Genomic DNA, 23525 nt, shown 5'->3' with positions numbered 1-23525 from the left:
TATACAATCTTGAAAGCCTCACAACGTGTAGAAAAATCATTGATATTATAGAATAATTAATGTAATTGTAATACAGTAGCGTACTTACTTTTAAGACGGATATTTAGTCCACAACCATGAGGAGATAGGGAGGGAGTTATGAATGGAAGAGTGAAGATTACACAAAGCGACGTAACCAAAAACACCTTCTCCAATTAAAACTATCCTGCTTCATTTGCTAGCAAATGCCGTATCAAGCATTGGTGTGTGTGTGTGTGTCTGTAAAATATCACTACTACATACTGAATGGAGCACAATCAATTCAAAACAACAACGATGCATTTAATAATTTCACGTAGCACTGTATTTTAGGATAGAAAATCATATTCTCAAACTTTTGAACTTGCCACATCAAACATGGCGACTTTTTGACGTTCAACACGAGATCTCTGTCATAACGTTCTTTTACTTCCTGCCCACGCCGATTGCACTTCCTAATTCGTCCGCTGTTCTGGTTTAGAAGGCCAAATAGCGACAGGTCAGTGAGTTTCAAGTTATTTGATCAACTACATCATTATTTGCACTGATTTTAAATATATTTTACAACAATATATATTTTTTACAATAATATATTTTATATTTCTACCTACTTTTGGTGCTTGTATGACCGCTGTTTTTACAGCTAAGCGACATAACGTCAGTCATTGGAAAAGTCCTTGAGGATGGTATGGCTAACCGGTTGCTAGCCGGCTCGCTAATACCTATCTAACAAGCATTTGTCATATTGTATAACGTTTTGGTATTTAGTTTTTTGTGAGTAAGACATTTTGCTACAATATATCATGTCACGGGGCCTGGGTCACCTGGGTAGACGGTTGACTTTTGTTTTCGGGGAGAACAGTCTTGCTAGAACACTTATGTCCTCAACTAGCGAGATAACGTACTGGCTAACCTATGCTGTCAACATATATTCAGCAGTGTAGTAGCTTCTCTCGCATCGCATGCTGTCATCACAAGGACCAGCTGAGCGCTGACATAAGGGTCATAATGATCATCACACATTAACGATTTTCTTAACAAGCACAAATGCGAACCTGTTAGCTATGGAACTTAGTTAGCTATCTACCTATTTCTTGACCAGGCACATCTTTACATTATGTCATGACAAACAAAGTAAGACGAATGCCGGTTTTCTGAATGAGTGCATTGTACTGTATTATCTGGCAATAGATTTCACATTGTCGGTTTAATAGATCAGTGACCCTTTACAAAAAAATATTGGCCCATTTTTGTGCATAGACCCTGTATTGCACCTGTTCTGTGTCACATGGTTAATAATAACATGTTTCTGTTTCTTTCTCTACCTCTTTCTTCCTGTGGCGTTGGAATTTTCCAGGCATGTCTGCAGCGTTGCGTGTACTATATTCTGTGTCCCTGCCAGGTAAGACCTCACCTGAAGAGGGAGGGATGGAAAGATGGATGGATATTGATGATGTGGTGCACTGCTTTATTGATAGGAAAGTCAAATTGGCCATCAACAGTTCACATTTAGGCTCTACTCAGTTATTTGGGGTAACTGTGGTTACAGATACCCAAAACACATCTCAACTATCTATGAAGATACTGATTTATAAGTCGGACATGGATAAGAGTGTTTGCTAAATGTGAAACTGTAAGACGAGTCAATGCTATTATTTGTTAGTTGTCATTGAAGTCTACTTGTTAATTGTTGACCTCTTGTGGTGAAAACATTTCCCTGGTAGCGCCATTCCATCCTCTGCCTTATGTCATAATTTTACTCCTTTTTTTTTTCACAGGCACCATTGCGGCTGGACACAATCTTGTGCGTCCAATCAGTCTGTCGGCCCAGAGAGAGGGATTCAGTAAGTACTGCCTCTTCCCCCGGCTCTCAAGGCACGTTAGTTTTGCATCACTGGGTGCCCCGGGTGGGCGGCATTTGCACATTCCATTAGTCCTCAAGGGACATCCCCCACCCATCCGGGGCACCGGGAAATTCAAAACGAGCACACCCAGTGTCTCAAATACACCTGACCACTGTATTCCCCACACAGCTGCACTTTGTTTGCCTTTGATTAGTATGAATGTTCAGACACACACTCAACATTAATATCACTCTTTCTCCCTCCCTTCCGTCCCTCTCTTTGTAGAGTATGTGAATGCTCAGGATCTGCCCACAGACATGAAGTCCATAACAGACAGGGCCGCTCAGACTCTGCTATGGACGGAGCTCTTCAGAGGTCAGTTTCACTCCTGACTCTTCGTGACACCAACCCCCATGTCTGAAATGGTGCTATATTCCCTATATAGTCCACTACTTTTGACCAGGGCCCATAGGGTGTCATTTCAGACACAGACACTGAATAACCTGGTCCCAGATTGTTTTGTTGGTATTTTGGAAACTCCTATGACAACTTTCATAGGAGTTCACAAGAGGGCACCAAAAGATCAGGGACCAGCCTGGCAAGGACTGTGATAAAGGCTACATACTGACAAAGTAGTCTTTACCTGAACTCTACTTGTACGGTGCCATTTTGGATGCAGCCGGTGCAGTGTATAACATCACTTCCTGCTCCGCCAGGATTGGGCATGACCATGAGCTACCTGTTCAGAGAGCCGGCCACCATAAACTACCCGTTTGAGAAGGGGCCCCTGTCTCCCCGTTTCCGTGGTGAGCACGCCCTGCGCAGGTACCCCTCTGGAGAGGAACGCTGCATCGCCTGCAAGCTGTGTGAAGCCATCTGCCCTGCCCAGGTACATAGAAACACACCTGTTGTGGCCTGTTGCACCGGGTGTAAAAATGTGGTCTTAAATGCTAGGTCAGGCGTAGCTACGTCAGACTTTGTGATCAGAATTTCCACCTGTTGCACCAACTTAAAATAAGACTCGTCGTAGCGAAGTCCCGTGTAAGCAATGTGCGTTCATGAGATTTAATGCTTCATAATCAGGGATGCAATCGAGTCACTTTTCGGCACAATTCGGCGTTTTGAAACCAAAATAGATGGCGTATGTGATTCGTGTAGAGACGATGAGAAAAGTTTGGTGGGGGTGACTTTGGATCACTACTGGCTGGATCACTACTGGCTGTAAGCGAACGAGTGATGCGTGTTTTGGAGCAATACTGTCTGTATCCAAGGCTCAGCCAATCGTTCACGTAACAGAATGCAGCGCAGCACGTGACTGAAGAGAGAACCAACTTGTCAGTTACAGTATCGGCGCATGCTCTGGAAAGGCAGCTTGCCAGTTACAGCAGCGCGTCCCCTGAACGATAACGAAGAGGTAATGTTAGGTGAGAAGCCTGACCACGGAGACAGGGGGTGAGAAGGTGATGAAGTGTACAGTCGTGGCCAAAAGTTTTGAGAATGACACATATTAACTTCCACAATGTTTGCTGCTTCAGTGTCTTTAGATATTTTTGTCAGATATTACTATGGAATACTGAAGTATAATTACAAGTGTTTCATAAGTGTCAAAGGCTTTTATTATACATGAAGTTGATGCAAAGAGTCAATATTTGCAGTGTTGACACTTCTTTTTCAAGACCTCTGCAATCTGCCCTGGCATGCTGTCAATTAACTTCTGGGCCACATCCTGACTGATGGCAGCCCATTCTTGCATAATGCTTTGAGTTTGTCAGAATTTGTGGGTTTTTGTTTGTCCACCTGCCTCTTGAGGATTGACCACAAGTTCTCAATGGGATTAAGGTCTGGGGAGTTTCCTGACCATGGACCCAAAATATCTATGTTTTGTTCCCCGAGCCACTTAGTTATCACTTTTGCCTTATGGCAAGGTGCTCCATCATGCTGGAAAAGGGATTGTTCGTCACCAAACTGTTCCTGGATGGTTGGGAGAAGTTGCTCTCCGAGGATGTGTTGGTACCATTCTTTATTCATGGCTGTGTTCTTAGGCAAAATTGTGAGTGAGCCCACTCCCTTGGCTGAGAAGCAACCCCACACATGAATGGTCTCAAGATGCTTTACTGTTGGCATGACACAGGACTGATGGTAGCGCTCACCTTGTCTTCTCCGGACAAGCTTTTTTACGGATGCCCCAAACAATCGGAAAGGGGATTCATCAGAAAAAATGACTTTACCCCAGTCCTCAGCAGTCCAATCCCTGTACCTTTGCAGAATATCAGTCTGTCCCTGATGTTTTTCCTGGAGAGAAGTGGCTTCTTTGCTGCCCATCTTGACCACCAGGCCATCCTCCAAAAGTCTTTGCCTCACTGTGCGTGCAGATGCACTCACACCTGCCTCCTGCCATTCCTGAGCAAGCTCTGTACTGGTGGTGCCCCGATCCCGCAGCTGAATTAACTTTAGGAGATGGTCCTGGCGCTTGTTCGACATTCTTGGGCATCCTGAGGCCTTCTTCACAACAATTGAACCGCTCTCCTTGAAATTCTTGATGATTCGATAAATGGTTGATTTAGGTGCAATCTTACTGGCAGCAATATCCTTGCCTGTGAAGCCCTTTTTGTGCAAAGCAATGATGACTGCACGTGTTTCCTTGTAGGTAACCATGGTTGACAAAGGAAGAATAATGATTCCAAGCACCACCCTTCCTTTTGAAGCTTACAGTCTGTTATTGAAACTCAATTAGCATGACAGAGTCATCTCCAGCTTTGTCCTCGTCAACACTCACACCTGTGTTAACGAGAATCACTAACATGATGTCAGCTGGTCCTTTTGTGGCAGGGCTGAAATGCAGTGGAAATATTTTTGGGGGGATTCAGTTCATTTGCAAGGCAAAGAGATACTTTGCAATTAATCTGACCACGCTTCATAACATTCTGGAGTATATGCAAATTGCCATCATACAAACTGAGGCAGCAGACTTTGTGAAAATTAATATTTGTGTCATTCTCAAAACTTTTGGTCACGACTGTACTTAATGATTTGTAACCGAAAAACAACTGGCATTTGGAAAGTCTGAGGTGAGGGAGAAGGTGTGGCTTGTTAAGTATCTTGCTAGCTGGATCAAATTCTTCGTTAGCTAGCCAGAGACATGTTGAGCAAAATTTTCCAACTTATCTGATCAAATAATTGAGTTTATGGTGTGAAAATGTGCTTGCTAATAAAGTCAGACAGCTATTAACATTAGTAACCTAACCATTTCGCTATAGTATTAACTGGTATACGACTCCTTGCTGTTATAACGTTTTAGTTGCTTACTGGACCCTGGCAATCTGTGTGAAATGTTAACTAGCTAACTGCTATCTGTGAGCTAATGTTTTCCCTCTACAGTTTATAGTTAGTTTTCAGAATGAGATAATTAGGTAAATGAAGCATTGCTTCTTAAACAAGTGGATTCAGGGATCATGTGTACCTGGGCCTGGCTTAAACTGGATGCCACTATAGAGGTGAAGGAACACCACACACTTTCCCTCTTTCTCACTTTTTCAATACAGTGGATAAAAAGGGTTATGCCAGGTGTACTCTCTGCCTGAAAGAGATCAATTATGCCAACAAAGGGTATCATGCTCTGCTGCTGGCACATTGTAGAACAGATGTCCACAGGCAGAAAGTGTACAATATGCAGTGTAGCCAAAGATACTGCTTTTGTTGTGTTGAACTTGACAGTAGCACTTGTGAGTTAGGGGGGGATTATTACTTTTTTTTTACCTGGTGAACGTTGTTTTTTGCACACTTGAAGCCATGTGGACTTGATCAACGTCTACTATACTGGCCACTATAATAGAGCACAAATAGAATGCCTGTTTGTTTCATTCTATTTCTACTTTAAGATGTTTTTTTCCCAAGTGCAATTTTTAAATGTGTGTGGTCACAAGCATTCTATTATAAAGGCTGTCATGGCTAACTGCAGTATTAGCGTATTGTTTTTTTTCTCTAGACGTAAGTGTAATTTACAGTAAAGTCTAGGCAACAAATAACATTGGATTGCTTTCTTTAAAAAATGTTAGCTGTGAGTTAGGTTCACGTCAACCATTTTTTATTTTCCACACAGAGACTGATCATGTAGATCATATTCTTTGTTGTTTAATTAGTTAAAACCTGCATTTCCCCCTAGCGGGGATTTTTTTGTATCCCTGCATGATGGTTGCGAGGCAGCGCCTGTTACTAGGCTCTTACCGTCCTTGTGGCAGTTCTAAACTTTGCGAGCCATGTCACTTCCATAGAGCTAGAACAGTCCGTCCTTTAGCATAACCCACCACTATGCATTAACCTTTGTTAACCACGACTGGATGGATCCATCAGGAATTACTGTGGGAATTAATTTGATATATATTTTTTTAACTTGTATCTAACCGGGAACCCATTGAGACACGGGTCTATATATATATATATTGTGGATGCCAGGTCATCTGATGCAGCACTCCCATCACTGTCCTTGGTAAAATGGCCCTTACAAGCCTGGAGGTGCGTTGGGTCATTGTCCTGTTGAAAAACAAATGATGATCCCACTAAGCCCAGATGGGATGGTGTATCGCTGCAGAATGCTGTGGTAGCCTTGCTGGTTAAAACTTGTTATGGCTGCAATCCCACTAACGGGATAAGTGTCATCAACAACCGCTGAATAGCATAGCGCTACATTCAATAAATATTACTGCAAATATTTATATTCATGAAATCACAAGTGCAATATAGGTAAACACAGCTTAGCCTTTTGTTAATCCACCTGTCGTGTCAGATTTTGAAATTATGCTTTACAGTGAAAGCAATCCAAGCGTTTGTGTAAATTTATCAATTGCACGACAAAACATTAAGTACACTTAGCATCAGGAAGCTTGGTCACGAAAATCAGAAAAGCAATCAAATGATTTTTTTTACCTTTGATGATCTTCGGATGTTTTCACTCCCGAGACTCCCAGTTACACAACAAATGTTCCTTTTGTTCCATAAAGATTATTTTTATATCCAAAATACCTCTGTTTGTTTGTCCCGTTATGTTCAGAAATCCACAGGAAAGAGCGGTCACGACAACGCAGACGAAAATTCCAAATAGTTTCCATAATGTCCACAGAAACATGTCAAACGTTTTTTATAATCAATCCTCAGGTTGTTTTTAAAATATATAATCGATAATATACCAACCGCAAATGTCTTTCACAGTAGGAGAGGGAAAAGCAATACCTATCCAAACTCTATTGCGCGAGCAAAACTCATGTGACCACTTGACGCGATGTTATCGTTCTGGCTCATTTTTCAAAATAAAAGCCTGAAACTGTCTGAAGACTGACACCTTGAGGAAGCGATGGGAAAAGGAATCTGGTTCATATCCCTTTAAATCCAGCAAAGGGAGGCTATGGAACATGGAGTTTTCAAAATGGAAGCCACTTCCTGTTTTGATTTTCCTCAGGGTTTCTCCTGCAATATCAGTTCTGTTATACTCACAGACAATATTTTGACAGTTTTGGAAACTTTAGAGTGTTTTCTATCCAATACTAATAATAATATGCATATATTAGCAACTGAGGCTGAGGAGCTGGCCGTTTACAATGGGCACCTTTTCATCCAAGCTACTCAATACTGCCCCTGCAGCCATATGAAGTTAAGTGTGTCTTTAATTCTAAATAAATCACAGACAGTGTCACCAGCAAAGCACCCCCACACCATCATAACACCTCCTCCATGCTTTACGGTGGGAAATACAAATGCAGAGATCTGTTCACCCACACCATGTCTCAGAAAGACAAGGCGGTTGGAACCAAAAATCTCCAATTTGGACTCCAGACCAAAGGACAGATTTCCACCGGTTTAATGTCCATTGCTTGTGTTTCTTGGCCCAAGCAAGTCTTCTTCTTATTGGTGTCCTTTAGTAGTGGTTTCTTTGCAACAATTTGACCATGAAGGCCTGATTCACACAGTCTCCTCTGAACAGTTGATGTTGAGATGTGTCTGTTACTTCAACTCTGTGAAGCATTTATTTGGGCTGCAATTTCTGAGGCTGGTAACTCTAATGAACTTATCCTCTGCAGCAGAGGTAACTCTGGGTCTTCCTGTGGCGGTCCTTGTGAGAGCCAGTTTCATCATTGCACTTAATGGTTTTTGTGACTGCACTTGAAGAAACTTTTTTGAAGAAATGCATTCCAGGTGACTACCTTGTGAAGCTGTTTGAGCAAATGCCAAGAGTGTGCAAAGCTGTCATCAAGGCAAAGGGTGGCTATTTGGAGAATCTCAAATATAGAATGTATTTTTGATTTGTTTAACACTGTTTTGGTTACTACGTGATTCCATATGTGTTAATTCATAGTTTTGATGTTTTCTCTATTATTCTAGAATGTAGAAAATATTTTTTTAAATGAAGAAAAACCTTTGAATGAGTAGGTGTTCTAAAACTTTTGACCGGTAGTATGTGTGTGCTTCCTTACCAATTGACCATAGCCATTGCCCAAGCCTGAAGCGTTTTTTTCCCCCGGACGCATACAGTCCACATTCTAAGTTCCCAAATTCAATGAGATCCAGGGATATGATGCAAAAGGTTTGTTGTTCTTATATATATAAAAAAAAAAAGATTCTCCAATCAACTTAAAGCATAGATTACATGACATGTATAGTCAAGACTATACTTCTCCCGTGTCTTTCAAGAACTCCCCTCCCCCCAAAGGCCCAACTAGTTATTAAATAAAGGTATAAAAAAATACAAATAACAAATACTTCCTGCCTTTATCCTATCACCAACACATTTACCACAGTACAATGAATGGGAGCCAAAAATTAACTTGCACTAATACCAATGGAATGTATCTCAATCAGGTAAATATAAATACATTTTACATTTACATTTAAGTCATTTAGCAGACGCTCTTATCCAGAGCGACTTACAAATTCATAAAGGTATGTACTTAATTTCATCATATACATTTTTATTTTATTTTTTAATATATTTTTTTTACCTTTATTTAACCAGGCAAGTCAGTTAAGAACAAATTCTTATTTTCAATGACGGCCTAGGAACAGTAGGTTAACTGCCTGTTGTTAGTAATTAGATATGTAGATGGGTGAGCCGGTCAAGTTCTAATCCTAGAACTGTCCGAAGTCGGTTATCATGTAATCTCTACTCTAACTTCCTGTCTACCCAGATCTAGGGATCTCTTATGCTTATTTTGGAACAAAATACACATCACTTAGCGTGAGCCAGACACATCCTCACTTCTATGAACAAAAACAGGGGTGATAGGACAGGGAGGGTTACTTCATTCGAGAGTTGGCCCCCGGAATTCTGTTAATTCCAGTTCTTCTCCCGAACTCTGTTTATTGTCCGACAGTGAAAAAGTGTCTTACCCTTCCGCCGTGCGATATGAATCTGGGTAGCTCTTTCAGCTAGCTGTCACCAGGGGTCTTCTATGGTCCCCAAGCCTCTGGGACTGGATTGAGTGACTTCACCTGTAGTTCACCTGTAATGCATAAAATCCTGGACATACAGGCTTGGTTAACAAACAATTTCTCATGTGTTTTATCTGATTATATCTTTAACTTCTATGCCCAATTGTTAGCTACATTTTTTAAATTATTAGTTTCTTATCCAATAGGCCCCATCCTATCCTAGACCACAATTTACCCATCCCCCTTTTGATACCTGACTCTGCCCAGGTATCAACCTTACCTACTCTAAATAATGACTTAGGTAAGATTAGTATATTATCCTTATGTCTGACATCATCATGAAGGAGCCCCTTTTAGTTTTCCACATGTCCAATTCTCCCTTGGGCGTCAATCCAGTACCAATTCCCTGTCAAGTTTCTTATCTACTTAAGAACTATCTGCGCTACTTATATATTTTCTTAAATATATATTTACCAATTTAAACCTTTTCTCTCATATCTCTCAAATACCACTAAGCTTCTAACTGTTTGACTTTATCTAAAATCATGTCTATGAGTGTCAATCTCTAAAGTCCTTACATTTCCTTAATCAACCTCACTATAATCCTAAATCATCACAGATGTCCTATATACCTGTTAAATTTAATACTATTTTTTTTTAAACTCCTAATAGTCAAAAAAAAAAAAAATCAAAACAAATGTTTATCATATCAAAATCCTTCCTTCAGGGACCCTCAGTATTCTATCTGACAATAACATGAATTTAATATATGTTACAAAGTGCAGAATTCCTTATCTACAGTAATTTATCACCCCTAAGAACTGAAACTTATTTTCTATGTAATTCCCTGCCCTATTGGCTTAATATATCTCCTATCCCAACCTCAATGTATCTTATCTTCCCCTATTTATTCTCAATGATAAATAGGATTATTATTCTCTGTTAATAGCCCATTCAAAAACTTCACAGCTAATGTTGTAAAACAGAATCCTGAACCACTTTCTCATTTGTAGTTCAAACAATAATTCTAACCTCCTAACCTAAACTCCTTTATAATGAATTTACCTTAAAACTAGTAACTCAATATGACCACATTCATTATACCAATGACTCTCCCCTAAGGCTGATCAGACCTTAGAAGACAGTCATGATAAGATCAATAAGTCAACCCACCCTTTGATAGTCAAGTTCTATACTACATTAGACATATTAAAGAACCCTTTATCCTTAAAATCCAAATTCACTTGTGTAATTTAAAACTTATAAAATAAAAACTCAAAGTTCCATATTTGAGCGTGCCTCTTTAAAATACCTTTGCACCAAAACAAATAGTCCTAACAAATGTTTTATGTGTATATATTTGCAAACCTTAATGATTAATCAAAACTTCCAGGCCTTTCCAATTTGGTCGTTTATGGCCTCATTTTCCCCAAGATTATAATCCCTGATATTTAATAAAAATAACGTATTTTCCCTTGGCTCCTTCAACTCACATTTACATCTCAATAAAACAAAACACCATCTGCGTGTTCCTCAAGGAAAAACAACTTGCCCCCGTTACGTATGTCTACGTATCAAGGGAAATGCTCAAATAACCAAATTCAACCTAGCTAGTTTACCAAAACATGTACAATTATGTTTTACTATAGAGGTTGCTTTTCACCATTAATACCCTGACACCGTTCCACATAATGGAAACAGTGCTCAAATTCACTGGTGTTATTTAAACGATCAAACCAAGAATCAATAACCATCAGAATCCATTATCACGATGTTTTATGATTCAGACATTCAATCTATCTTTCTCATGGCCTAATTACAGTCCAAATAAACGCCACAAATCAATGATACCCACCCAGCGAATCAGCTTCTAGTTTTTAGCATCTTTCCTGACGATTTACATACTCCTTTTAAAATGTATTTCGAAATGTTTATCAACTTCTGAAAAGTGACTCAACAATAATGCACGCATTTCCTTCTAAAAGACACTAATCATTTTCTCCGTTACCCCCAGTCAAGACATCATTTCCGTGGCGACGGAAACCTCGCGAGTGATGTCATCAACAAGCGCTCAATCTTGACTCATTTCGCAACGATTTTCAACTCATTGTAAATAATGGTTGGCTGTCTGCAACAACAGTATTTCGGGTTCGATAAACCAAACCTAATTTATCACATCTGTTGAATCCTGAATTAGAGTTTACAACATCAATCAACATCTCTCAATTCGCTAATCTTATAAAAACATTTCGATGGACACAAATCTATCGTAATTGTTCCCCGTTATTATTCAGAATTAATTTGATTTAAGTTACTGTCTCGTCTTTGAATTAGCATTTTAATTACGACTCTTTTCCCAATGTATTATTCCCAGCAAATCATTTAGTGAACAGACATCGTCTTGCATCAAAATCTCCGTTCTTATATTAAGTTGACTGACTTAGTCTTTCAATTTGAAACAAACTATTTAAAACGTTCAGTTTATATCTTATACCAATACTAGTGACTATAACTTTCTCTGCAAAACAATTAGTTTAATTACAACCAAAAACTCAGACATATATAACTATTCTTTATACCTCAGCTGGGAACCGAACCCTGGCCTCCCGCGTGGCAGGCGAGAATTCTACCACTGAACCACCAATGCTATGGAACTGAGATTCTCCGCAAATAGACCCAATTTACAGTTATCTGTATTTGTTACTCCGGCATCTGAACAACTGAAAATAGCACTAATTTAAACGCCCAAAGTTTTCCCTCAATTAGGATTCTCATTAATCTCGCTCCCTTCGTATCTGACCCTTCTTTCTTAAATACGTGATTTTTGTTCTTTTCTGCCTCTTTCTCTCTAGCTTCCTGCAACATCTCTCTTAACCCACATTCCATTGTTTTCAGCTGGACCCCGGTTTGCGGTCCCCCTTTTAAATAACCTTCTTGTGTCCATTTTAGCTTTAATCCCTCCCAAACTTTCTTCATGTGCTTCCATTGTTCCTTTCCCCCTGATCTATATTCTATTTTTTGTTCTAGGAACTCATTAAACCTCAGCTTTGGAGTATTGGGGGTCGCCATTGTGAATTTGCTTTAATCGTAATTTAGTTTAATTCAATCGGAATTTAATCGTACTTTTAATCGGAATTCTCTCCTTCTATCTGAATATAGTTAGCATATACTTCGCCCGACGTTGGTTAATACCCACGATGTATTCAAAGAGACACTGCTGCTCGTGCTCTGTCTTATCTCTGAGCTTCTCCTTAGTATGTTTTAGTTCGAGAAAAACGCATGGGTTGGTATAGCATTTGTGGAGCGCACAACCAAGGGATCTATTCGACTATTTAGTCTCAATATTTAAATATTATATTCAGATATTATTTCAATTATACATCAGTCATTTCGTTCCTGATTATACATTTAACACAGAAGTCATAGGTACATACAATATAGAAGTTTCGGATTTATCCAATATCCCTTATTATGATTCTATCTCTCTCTCTCTATCTAACCACCAACAATCTTAATGGAAACAATTACAACCACATTGCATTTTAATATAAACAGTTACAAATAGACAAAACAAGACAAAACAACACGTTATATCTCTGACCCCTGAAAGCCGATCCTTATCAGTGAATTTCTATCAGACTGAGCCATACCGGGTCGCGGGACAAAATTACAATTTCTCCCCTCGGCGCCAGATTTAATGAATAGTAATTAACTATCCCCTTACTGATCTCTATTCCTGATCCCTATCGAGCTGACCCCTATCAGAATTATTACACATGTCCGACCCCTATCAGTGAATCTCTGCAGACTGAGCCATACCGGGTCGCGGGACAAAATTACAATTTATCCCCTCGGCGCCAGATTTAATGAATAGTAATTAACTATCCCCTTACTGATCTCTATTCCTGACCCCTATCGGAACTATCCAGGCCTTAAAAGTGATCTCTCATCATTGAAAGCTATCAGACTGTGCTGACCGGGTCGCGGGACAAAATTACAATTTATCCCCTCGGCGCCAGATTTAATGAATAGTAATTAACTATCCCCTTACTGATATCTCATCAATGATTTATATCATACCGGCCGTCACCGGCTTGTTGCTACATATGTTCACTTCACTGTTCTTTTCGACTCGTCAGCAAATTATACATTTACACAAGAATTCATACTTACTCGGAAATACTGATCAAAATTTAGACAGACTATACGACAATATGCAAAGTTTGATTTAACAGGTTTTGCTTACCTTATTTATGGTGCACCTTTAGATCAGTTTCCCGAGTTGAGCAGAATTGTTGTCCACCCACCGAAAAATCTTCACCCGTCCTCCTTGAATCGTCCTTTCCCCCGCTCACCCCCTCTCTCACACCCAATCAGCTCACTTCGACTGGACCGTTAGTTAACTATCCTCTGCTTACCAAGTTCTGTTAGTAATTAGATATGTAGATGGGTGAGCCGGTCAAGGATCGATTCAGACAAAGTGGTAAATTGTATGACAAGCGACAGTTTATTCAGAGTGAAGATATCTAGTACAGCGTAATTACGGCTCTCCCGTTCGCTCACACAGAACAGCAGGAAAAGAGGCCGCCAACAATCAGTACAGCCCTAATATACGGCACAGAAAGTAGGTTGACTCCGGAAGATCGGATCTCCGGATTGGTTCAGCTGGGTGTAGTCTGTAGTCTTCCGCCATTGGCTCAGTTGTCTGTCCGTCATCGTAGAATCCTCTTCGGGCACAGTGTTCGGTTAAAAGGGAGATTATGTGTGTAATGTGGGAGCTATCCTGTAGGGGACCCCACAGGCTTTACTGTGAGTTGTAGCCATGTATTTAGCAGTAGGCTGGTCACTTGCATAAGAAATAGCAATTCTTTACACTGTTCAGGGGCAGAACGACAGATTTGTACCTTGTCAGCTCGGGGGTTTGAACTTGCAACCTTCCGGTTACTAGTCCAACGCTCTAACCACTAGGCTACCCTGAGCTCTGTATATTCTGTATTTTATACAAATATGTCCAAATCGTCTCGAACACTGGTTACAATACAAATTCAACACCACCATTTTTTTTGTTGCTTTTAATCAACACAAATGCAATTCTCATTTAACAAATTCAACATTAGACTCCTAAACTGCCCTAGCGACACCGGGGAATCAAGATGCATTTCTGCAGGTTATTTAAAAAATTGTGGGCATTAAAACCTAATTCAGTGGAGAGACCAGAGGAACCTTGAGTGAACTGGTTTGGTATCTTATGTTTTGATACTTTCACAACGAAGCTAGGTAAATCAGAAGCGTGTGTAGTTAGAGCTTTGTGAACAAACAAGGAATAGTGAAGTGGTCTACGGACCAGCCAGCCTTTTGATACAGGATGCAGTCATGCGCATTAAATGTAAATGCCAAGATATTTGTAGGCGGGAAACCTATCTTTTAGTCTAGACGACGACTCTATTATTTAGCACTCAGACCATTTTGATAGCATGTTTATGTAGCCTATAACAAGTTGATGATTTTTCTATTTACTTTCATAGTAGCTTACTCCCGACCAAAAGCCTGTGACTTGTCCGATGTGATTTTGTTTCACTCAAAATCTCCGTCTGTATATTTGGTTAATTGGTCTCGGGCTGAGCAAATAAGTGTTGGCAGCTCATTTATTCGTTTGCTCATCTATCACCGATTGGAAGCATTTAGCGTGCTATAATGTTGCCCAAATCTAGAGTGTTATTTGGCTAATGACTCGTGCGTAGGCAACTCCAAAAGTCAGTGGAGGTTGTGAAATACGAACGCGAGATTCACATGCTTTTGAAAATGGAGGACTATTCATTTCTAATCGGTATCGTGATGAAGATCGTCTCAATTGAACACCATACTCCTGCTCCTTACTAGACAGCTCATAGACGGCTGACGCCCAGGTGGTGCAACGGGTATGATTTCTTTGTTCGGCGTTAAATGCATTTTACGTCTGAGTAGAGTTACGAACAACTGGAGCAACCATACCCTGTAGTGTTTACACAACTGTACTATTCACATCTGCATATCCCTACCATTCCCAGGGCATTAAAACACCTGCACTTTGCAATGTAAATACATTCATGGCTGCGCAGATCCCTACATAGTGCACCCTATAGGCCCTGGTCAAAAGAAGTGCACCATTTACAGAATATGGTGCCATTTGGGACTAACCCTATGTCTGCTATACCACAACACCTTAAGGCTCACTGCCATAAACATGATTTACCCCCCTCCCAATGCATAGGCCATCACCATTGAGGCAGAGCCCCGTTCGGACGGCAGCAGGAGGACAACGCGCTACGACATCGACATGACCAAATGTATTTACTGTGGCTTCTGCCAAGAGGCCTGTCCTGTTGATGCCATCGTGGAGGTGAGCAGAACCTTCTACACCTCTACTGTGGTCGGTGTCCCAAATGGCACCCTATTCCCTACTGAGTTGCACTACATTTCACCAAAGGTAGTGCACTATGTAGGTTAAAGAGTGCCCCTCTATCATAGCTTCCTCTGTAGATGTTTGGATGTTCAAATTCCTGTGACTGAGGTTGGCGTGAAGGACCTGTAAAACTATTTGGTGTGGTGTCGTCCCCCCCCTCTCTCTCTCTCTTTCACCTCTCTCTCCCTCAGGGCCCCAACTTTGAGTTTTCCACAGAGACCCATGAGGAGCTGCTCTACAACAAAGAGAAACTGCTCAACAACGGAGACAAGTGGGAGGCCGAGATCGCTGCCAACATACAAGCTGATTACCTCTATCGATAGACAGACAGGCTGGCTGACGCGCGCGCGCACACACACACACACACCGATAGACTGAACCACCGTGCTCTGTTGACACACATGAAACACACACTTCAGCCTCTTTGACACAGACACACGTCCATCCATACTGTACTGTTGATCCAGATCAGTGTTCACACCCAGACCTGTTTCCAGAGATCCAGACAGCACTGTTTATCTATATTGCATATATCTATACTGCATAGATATAGAATGTGACTTGGATGATTGGGACAAAATAAACAGCAGGGAGCCACAGCTCTCCAGAACCAGGTCTGTGTGGACCACTGTCAAAATAAGCTCAGCTCACCCACAGAGAGATGCACCCTCGGTCTCCTGTACCGGCAGCCAGCCCACAGATACCTATCCTGGGGCACATTCAATAGGGATACGTTGTGGAAATTTTCATAAAGAAATTACATCAATAGAGTTGACATGATTCTTTATTCTACTTGTCAATGAGGCATGTTTGTTCTACATACCATATGTCTGAACGTTCCACAACGCTGTGCCCTGCTGAACGCACCCCTGGTGTCTATGCTCAACAGTACTGTCTATCTGATTCGAGGTAAGATATTGCCCCAAACCACAGATCTAGGATCAGATCAAATTAACTTGAACCAGTAGGGACAAGAGAAAAAAATCTGACCATGTGTTAGTGGTTAGGGACAACTACCTACTCTGTGTCCCAAATGGTACCTTACCTCCTATTATAGTGCACTACCTTTGACCAGGGCCCATAAGACTGGTCAAAAGTAATGCACTATATAAGGAATAGGGTGGCTTTTGGGACGCAGTCCTACTCTGTTTTAAGGGCGGCGTGTTATCATTTTGTCCGAGAGCAATACATAACCAGTTGGCACATGATACTCGGGCTCTATTATAATTATTATTATTATCCTCAAACTAGAGAATATATTAGCCTGCTGCAAATACAAAGTTACATGGGGGTTTGTTGTCATGATAATTGTACAAAGGTTAAGTACTTATGGACTTGAAATTATGAAGAATAAATATTGTTCTGTCCTAAGTTTTAAAATGGCCTGCAGCGTTGTCTTTTAAAGTCCCATTGAAGTCAAAGGTGTGATTTTTCCTGTGTTTTTATATTTTCACACTATGAGGTTAGAAGAGTACTGTGGAATTGATAATGCCCTTTTAGTGTAATAGCTGTTTGAAAAGACTGCATGTTTCCAGGTGGTAAATTAGTTATACAGTGCATTCGGGAAGTATTCATTCCCTTTGACTTTATCCAGATTTTGTAACGTTACAGCCTTATTCTAAAATTGATCAAATATTTTTTTCTCAATGACAAAGCGAAAACAGGTTTTTAGAAATGTTTGCACATTTATAAAAAACAAAAACAAGTACCTTATTTACATAAGTATTCAGACCCTTTGCTATGATACTTGAAATTGAGCTCGGGTGCATCCTGTTTCCATTCATCAATTTTGACATGTTTCTATAACTTGATTGGAGTCCACCTGTGGTAAATTAAATTGATTGGACATTATTTGGAAAGGCACACACTTGTCTACGTAAGGTCCAAACAGTTGACCGTTGTCATGACTCCTTGGTGAGGATAAAAGGTGACAGAGGAGAGGGGGAGGAGGAGTTGAGACTTAACAACCGGTCGTAAATTTAGAGAGAACTTTCTCTTTCTGGCCTGCAGTATTGGGAAAGAAATCCCTTTGTTACAGAGTGTGGCCCGCCTAAAAGGTCTAACGGCCAAAGAAGAACTTTGGAACAATTTTTCTAACATAAAGAATGTGGGAAATGGTCAGTGGGGACTTAAAGAATAAACCTGTCGCATTGTATATTTTGTGATGTCATTAAGGATGTTATATCAAGGTAACTGTAACTCTGAAAGTGTACGTGTCCTATGTATTAAGTTAGCATATAAATGTTGTAGAAATTATATGATTAATTATGAGAATACTTTTGTGATTTTAGCCTTCTAAATGATAATTGTTTTTTATGTGAACTTGTGCCTAGTCAGTATCCACGCCCAAGTGAGCTCAGAGTTCTTTTCAACATGACTGAATGACCTCCAAGGCCAGAGTGCTTAAAAGGACTCGCTAAGAATTAACATACAGTCCAGAGAACCTGAGGCTGCCCTCCACATGTTGAAATGGTTAGAAACTTTGTGAACCAGACCAAAACATGCCAGGTTACTGCTGGCGTGTAAAGTGGTCTCGAGCTGAACCCTGAATAATCAATTAGAGACCAAGCAGATGGACGGTATAAACCGGGCGTCACTTGCTTTTTCCTATTTTGTTGCCTTACAACCTGGAATTAAAATGGATTTTGGGGGGGTTTGTATCATTTGATTTACACAACATGCTTTCCACTTTGAAGATGCAAAATATTTTTTTCTTGTGAAACAAACAATAAATAAGACAAATTGAAAACGTACATAACTATATACCCCCCCCAAAAAAAAAAAACCCAGAAAACTTGAGCATGCATAACTATTCACCTCCCCCAAAGAAAATACTTTGTAGAGCCACCTTTTGCAACACTTACAGCTGCAAGTCTCTTGGGGTATGTCTCTATAAATTTGGCACATTTAGCCACTGGGATTTTTGCCCATTCTTCAAAGCAAAATTGCTCCAGCTTCTTCAAGTTGGATGGGTTCCGCTGGTGTACAACAATCTTTACGTCAGACCACAGATTCTCAATTGGATTGAGGTCTGGGCTTTGCCTTGGCCATTCCAAGGCATTTAAATGTTTCCCCTTAAATAACTCGAGTGTTGATTTAGCAGTATGCTTAGGGTCATTGTCTTGCTGGAAGGTGAACCTCCATCCCAGTCTCAAATCTCTGGAAGACTGAAACAGGTTTCCCTCAAGAATTTCCTCTATTTAGAGCCATCCACCATTCCTTCAATTCTGACCAGTTTCCCAGTCCCTACCGATGAAAAATCCCCACAGCATGATGCTGCCACCACCATGCTTCACTGTGGGGATGGTATTCTCGGGGTGATGCGAGGTGTTGGGTTTGCGCCAGACATAGCATTTGCCTTGATTTTTGTGTCCAAATTAGCTACAATTTAGTCTCATCTGACCAGAGTATCTTCTTCCATATGTTTGGGGATACTCCCATATGCCCTTTGGAAAAAAACAAATGTGTTTGCTTATTTTTTTCTTGAAGCAATGGCTTTTTTTCTGGCCACTCTTCCGTAAAGCCCAGCTCTGTGGAGTGTACGGCTTTAAGTGGTCCTATGGACAGATACTCCATTCTCCACGGTGGAGCTTTGCAGCTCCATCAGGGTTATCTTTGGTCTCTTTGTTGCCTCTGATTAATGCCCTCCTTGCCTGGTCTGTGAGTTTTGGTGGGCGGCCCTCTTTGGCAGGTTTGTTGTGGTGCCATATTCTTTCCATTTTTTAATAATGGATTTAACGGTGCTTCGTGGGATATTCAAAGTGTCTGATATTTTTTTATAACCCTTCCCTTATCTGTACTTCTGCACAACTTTGTCCCTGGCCTGTTTGGAGAGCTCCTTGGTCTTCATGGTGCCCCTTCTTAGTGGTGTTGCAGACTCTGGGTTCTTTCAGAACAGGTGTATATATACTGAGATCATGTGACAGATCATGTGGCACTTAGATTGCACACATGTAGACTTTTTAAAATGAATTATATTACTTCTGAAGGTAATTGGTTGCACCAGATCTTATTTAGGGGCTTCCTAGCAAAGGGGGTGAATACATATGCACGCAGCACTTTTCCGTTTTATTTTTTAAGATTTTTTTTTAGAAGTCATGTTTTTCATTTCACTTCACCAATTTGGACTATTTTGTGTATGCCCATTACATGAATTCCAAATAAAAATCGATTTAAATGACAGGTTGTAATGCAACAAAATAGGAAAAACGCCAAGAGGGATGAATACTTTTGCAAGATACTGTAGTTAATGGAACAGCAGGGAACACTTGGCTTTAGAGATGGAATGAATCCAGTATAGATCTTTAAGGATATGTACTGGTGCATTTAAATCTGTAAGTTCATTATTAGTAGAGGCAGCAGCAGTTAGCTTATTGTGTTAGACCAGGGGTGTCACTCATTCCATTGAGGGCCTAGTGTCTGCGAATTTTAAAAATCCTTTCAATTAAGACCTAGACAACCAGGTGAGGGGAGTTTTTTAAACTAATTTGTGACCTTAATTCATCAATCAAGTACAAGGGAGGAGCAGAAACCTGCAGACACTCGGTCCTCCGTGGAATGAGTTTTACACCTGGGTTACACTGAAAAGCTGTGAGGTTGGTCATCTCACTGCTACTGTTCTAGATGGCTGTTGGGAATATACTAGTAGACAAGGCAGTGGATTTGGATGGACAGTTGAAAAGCTTCCACACTCCAGTACAGTAGGCCGTGGCATGCACCTGTTGACGTTTGATTGCGAGCCCTTTTACAATGAAAACAACATATAACAGCAGAGATGCGTTCATTGACCGAGTATTGTATGAATGTGGTGTGGCTGGAAAGGCAGGTTATCCCTTTACAGTGCATTCAGAAAGTATTCAGACCACTTGACTTTATCCACTTTGTTACGTTACAGCCTTATTCTACACTGGATTAAATTTGTTTTTTTCCTCATCAATCTACACACAATACCTCATAATGACAAAGCAGAATCAGGTTCGGAAATTGCTAATGTATTAATAATAAAATGAAATATCTAATTTACATGTGTAAGTATTCAGACCCTTTGCTTAGTACCTTTTTAGCAGCGATTACAGCGTTGAGTCTTGGGTATTACGCCACAAGCTTGGCACACCTGTATTTGGGAAGTTTCTCCCATTCTTCTCTGTAGATCCTCTCAAGCTCTCTCAGGTTGGATGTGGAGCATCGCTGCACAGCTATTTTCAGGTCTCTCCAGAGATGTTAGATTGGGTTCAAGTCCGGGCTTTGGCTGGGCCACTCAAGGACATTCAGAGACTTGTCCCAAAATGCCATTCCTGCTTTGTCTTGGCTTGGCTGTGTGCTTAGGGTAGTTGTCCTGTTAGAAGGTGAACCTTCACCCCAGTCTGAGGACCTGAGCGCTCAGGAGCAAGTACAGAGGATCTCTCTGTACTTTGCTCCGTTCAACTTTCCCTCGATCCTGACTAGTTTCCCAGTCCCTGCCACTGAAAAACTTCCCCACAGCATGATATTGCCACCACAATGCTTCACTATAGAGATGGTGCCAGGCTTCCTCCAGACATGACGCTTGGCATTCAGACCAGAGTTAAATCTTGATTTCATCAGAACAGAGACAATCTTGTTTCTCATAATCTGAGAGTCCTTTGGGTACCTTTTGCCAAACTCCAAGTGGGCTGTCATGTCTTTTACTGGCTTCCGTCTGGCCACTTCACCATAAAGGCCTGATTGGTGGAGTGCTGCAGAGATATGTGTCCTTCTGGAAGGTTCTCTCATCTCCACAGAGAAACTCTGGAACTCTGACAGAGTGATCATCAGATTCCAAGGCCCAATTGCTCAGTTTGGCCAGGCTGCCAGCTCTATGAAGAGCCTTGGTGGTTCCAAACTTCTTCCATTCAAGAATGATGGAGGCCACTGTGTTCTTGGGGTCCTTCAATGCTGCAGAAATTTTTGGTACCCTTCCCTGGGTCCATTGTGCGCCGCCCTATGTGACTCCCAAACATAGCCGGTTGTGATACAGACCAGGATCGAACCAGGGTCGGTAGTGACACCTCTAGCACTGAGATGCAGTGCCTTAGACCACTGCGCCACTTGGGGAACCTCATGGCTTGTTTTTTTCACTGACTTGCACTGTCAACTGTGGGATCTTATATAGACAGGTATGTGCCTTTAAAAAATTGTGTCCAAATTATTTGAATTTACCACAGGTGGACTCCAATCAAGTTGTAGAAACATCTCAAGGATGATTCATGGAAACAGGATACACCTACGCTCAATTTCAAGTGTCATAGCAAAGGGTCTGCATACTTATGTAAATAAGGTATTTCTGTTGTTTATTTTTGATACAGTTGAAAAAAAACTTTTTCGCTTTGTCATTATGGCGTACTGTGTGTAGATTGATGAGAGAAAAATGATTAAATCCTTTTAGAATGAGGCTGTAACCTATCAAAATGTGGAAAAGGGGAAGGGGTCTGAATACATTCCCGAATGCACTGTATATTGTTTGTAGTTACTTCCTGATTTAATAGTGCTAGAACTGAAAAACGTGTGTGAGCACGTCCTACAAACCTGACTCAGTTACACCAGCTCTGTCAGGAGGAATGGGCCAAAATTCACCCAACTTATTGTGGGAAGCTTGTGGAAGGCAACCTGAAATGTTGGACCCATGTTAAACTATTTAAAGGCAATGCTACCAAATACTAATTGGGTGTATGTAAACTTTTGACCCACTGGGAATGTGATGAAAATAATAAATAATTCGGAAATAAATAATTCTCTACTATTATTCTGACATTTCACATTCTTCAAATAAAGTGGTGATCCTAACTGACCTAAGACAGGGCATTTTTACTAGGATTAAATGTCAGGAATTGTGAAAAACTGAGTTTAAATGTATTTGGCTAAGGTGTATGTAAACTTCCGACTTCAACTGTATATGTTTTATTATTATGGTGTAACTGTGAATACATACATGGAACTCAAGTCCTTCTGTTCACCTGGCCTAGAATATCTCACAATCACATGCCATCTCCCGAGAGATTTTTAGTCAATAATATCCACATCGGTCAATATCCCTCCTCAAGCCGATACCACAACGGCCCTCAAAGAACTTCACTGGAAACCAAAACAAACTGGAAACCAAATATCCTGAGGCTGCATTTATTATAGCTGGCGATTTTAACAAAACAAATTTGAGGAAAAGGCTCCCAAAATTCTATTAACATATTGATTGTTGTACTCGCTGGGCTAAAACTCTCGATCATTGTTATACTACCTTCCAGAATGCATATAAGGCCCTCCCCAGCCCTCCATTCGGCAAATCGGACAACGATTATATCTGGCTCCTCCCCTCCTATAGGCAGAAACTCAAACAGGAAGCACTCGTGGTGAGGACTATTCAACACTGGTCTGACCAATCGGAATCACACGGACTAGGATATGTAGCTTCAGAAAATAATATCGCACATATACCAATACGGTGAATGAGTTTATCAGGAAGTGCACAGGAGATGTACCCACTGTGACTATTAAAACCTACCCCAACCAAAAACTGTGGATAGATGGGAGCATTCTCGCAAAACTGAATGCACGAACCACTGCATTTAACCAGGGCAAGAAGACTGAGAATATGGAAGAATACAAACAGTGTAATTATTCCCTCAGCAAAGCAATCAAGCAGGCTAAACGTTGGTATAGGGTGTGGCGTACAGCAGGTCAGCCAACAGGGGGAGACTCATCGAGGCCTGGTAACAGATGGAGTATTTTTTCGCGAGGTGGTGGCTCCATCTGCTGGACGTGTCAGGTCTCGACGGGCTCTCCGGACAGGA

The 23525-nt window shown here is 40.8% G+C and overlaps 1 protein-coding gene across 1 annotated transcript; it reads left to right on the top strand.

The window, feature by feature from the left end:
• The first annotated feature begins 455 nt into the window (after positions 1-455).
• Positions 456-16336, top strand: LOC115145775 (NADH dehydrogenase [ubiquinone] iron-sulfur protein 8, mitochondrial-like). The gene is made up of 7 exons (XM_029687288.2): positions 456-517; positions 1376-1420; positions 1797-1862; positions 2148-2237; positions 2579-2751; positions 15532-15660; positions 15915-16336. The coding sequence occupies exons 2-7, from the start codon at positions 1378-1380 to the stop codon at positions 16044-16046; spliced, it is 633 nt and encodes a 210-aa protein (XP_029543148.2). The 5' UTR covers positions 456-517; positions 1376-1377; the 3' UTR covers positions 16047-16336.
• The last annotated feature ends 7189 nt before the right edge of the window (positions 16337-23525 follow it).

The sequence above is a fragment of the Oncorhynchus nerka genome, linkage group LG18, assembly GCF_034236695.1.
Source record: "Oncorhynchus nerka isolate Pitt River linkage group LG18, Oner_Uvic_2.0, whole genome shotgun sequence".
Classification (NCBI taxonomy): Eukaryota; Metazoa; Chordata; class Actinopteri; order Salmoniformes; family Salmonidae; genus Oncorhynchus; species Oncorhynchus nerka.
This window is presented reverse-complemented; position numbering and strand designations above follow the sequence as displayed.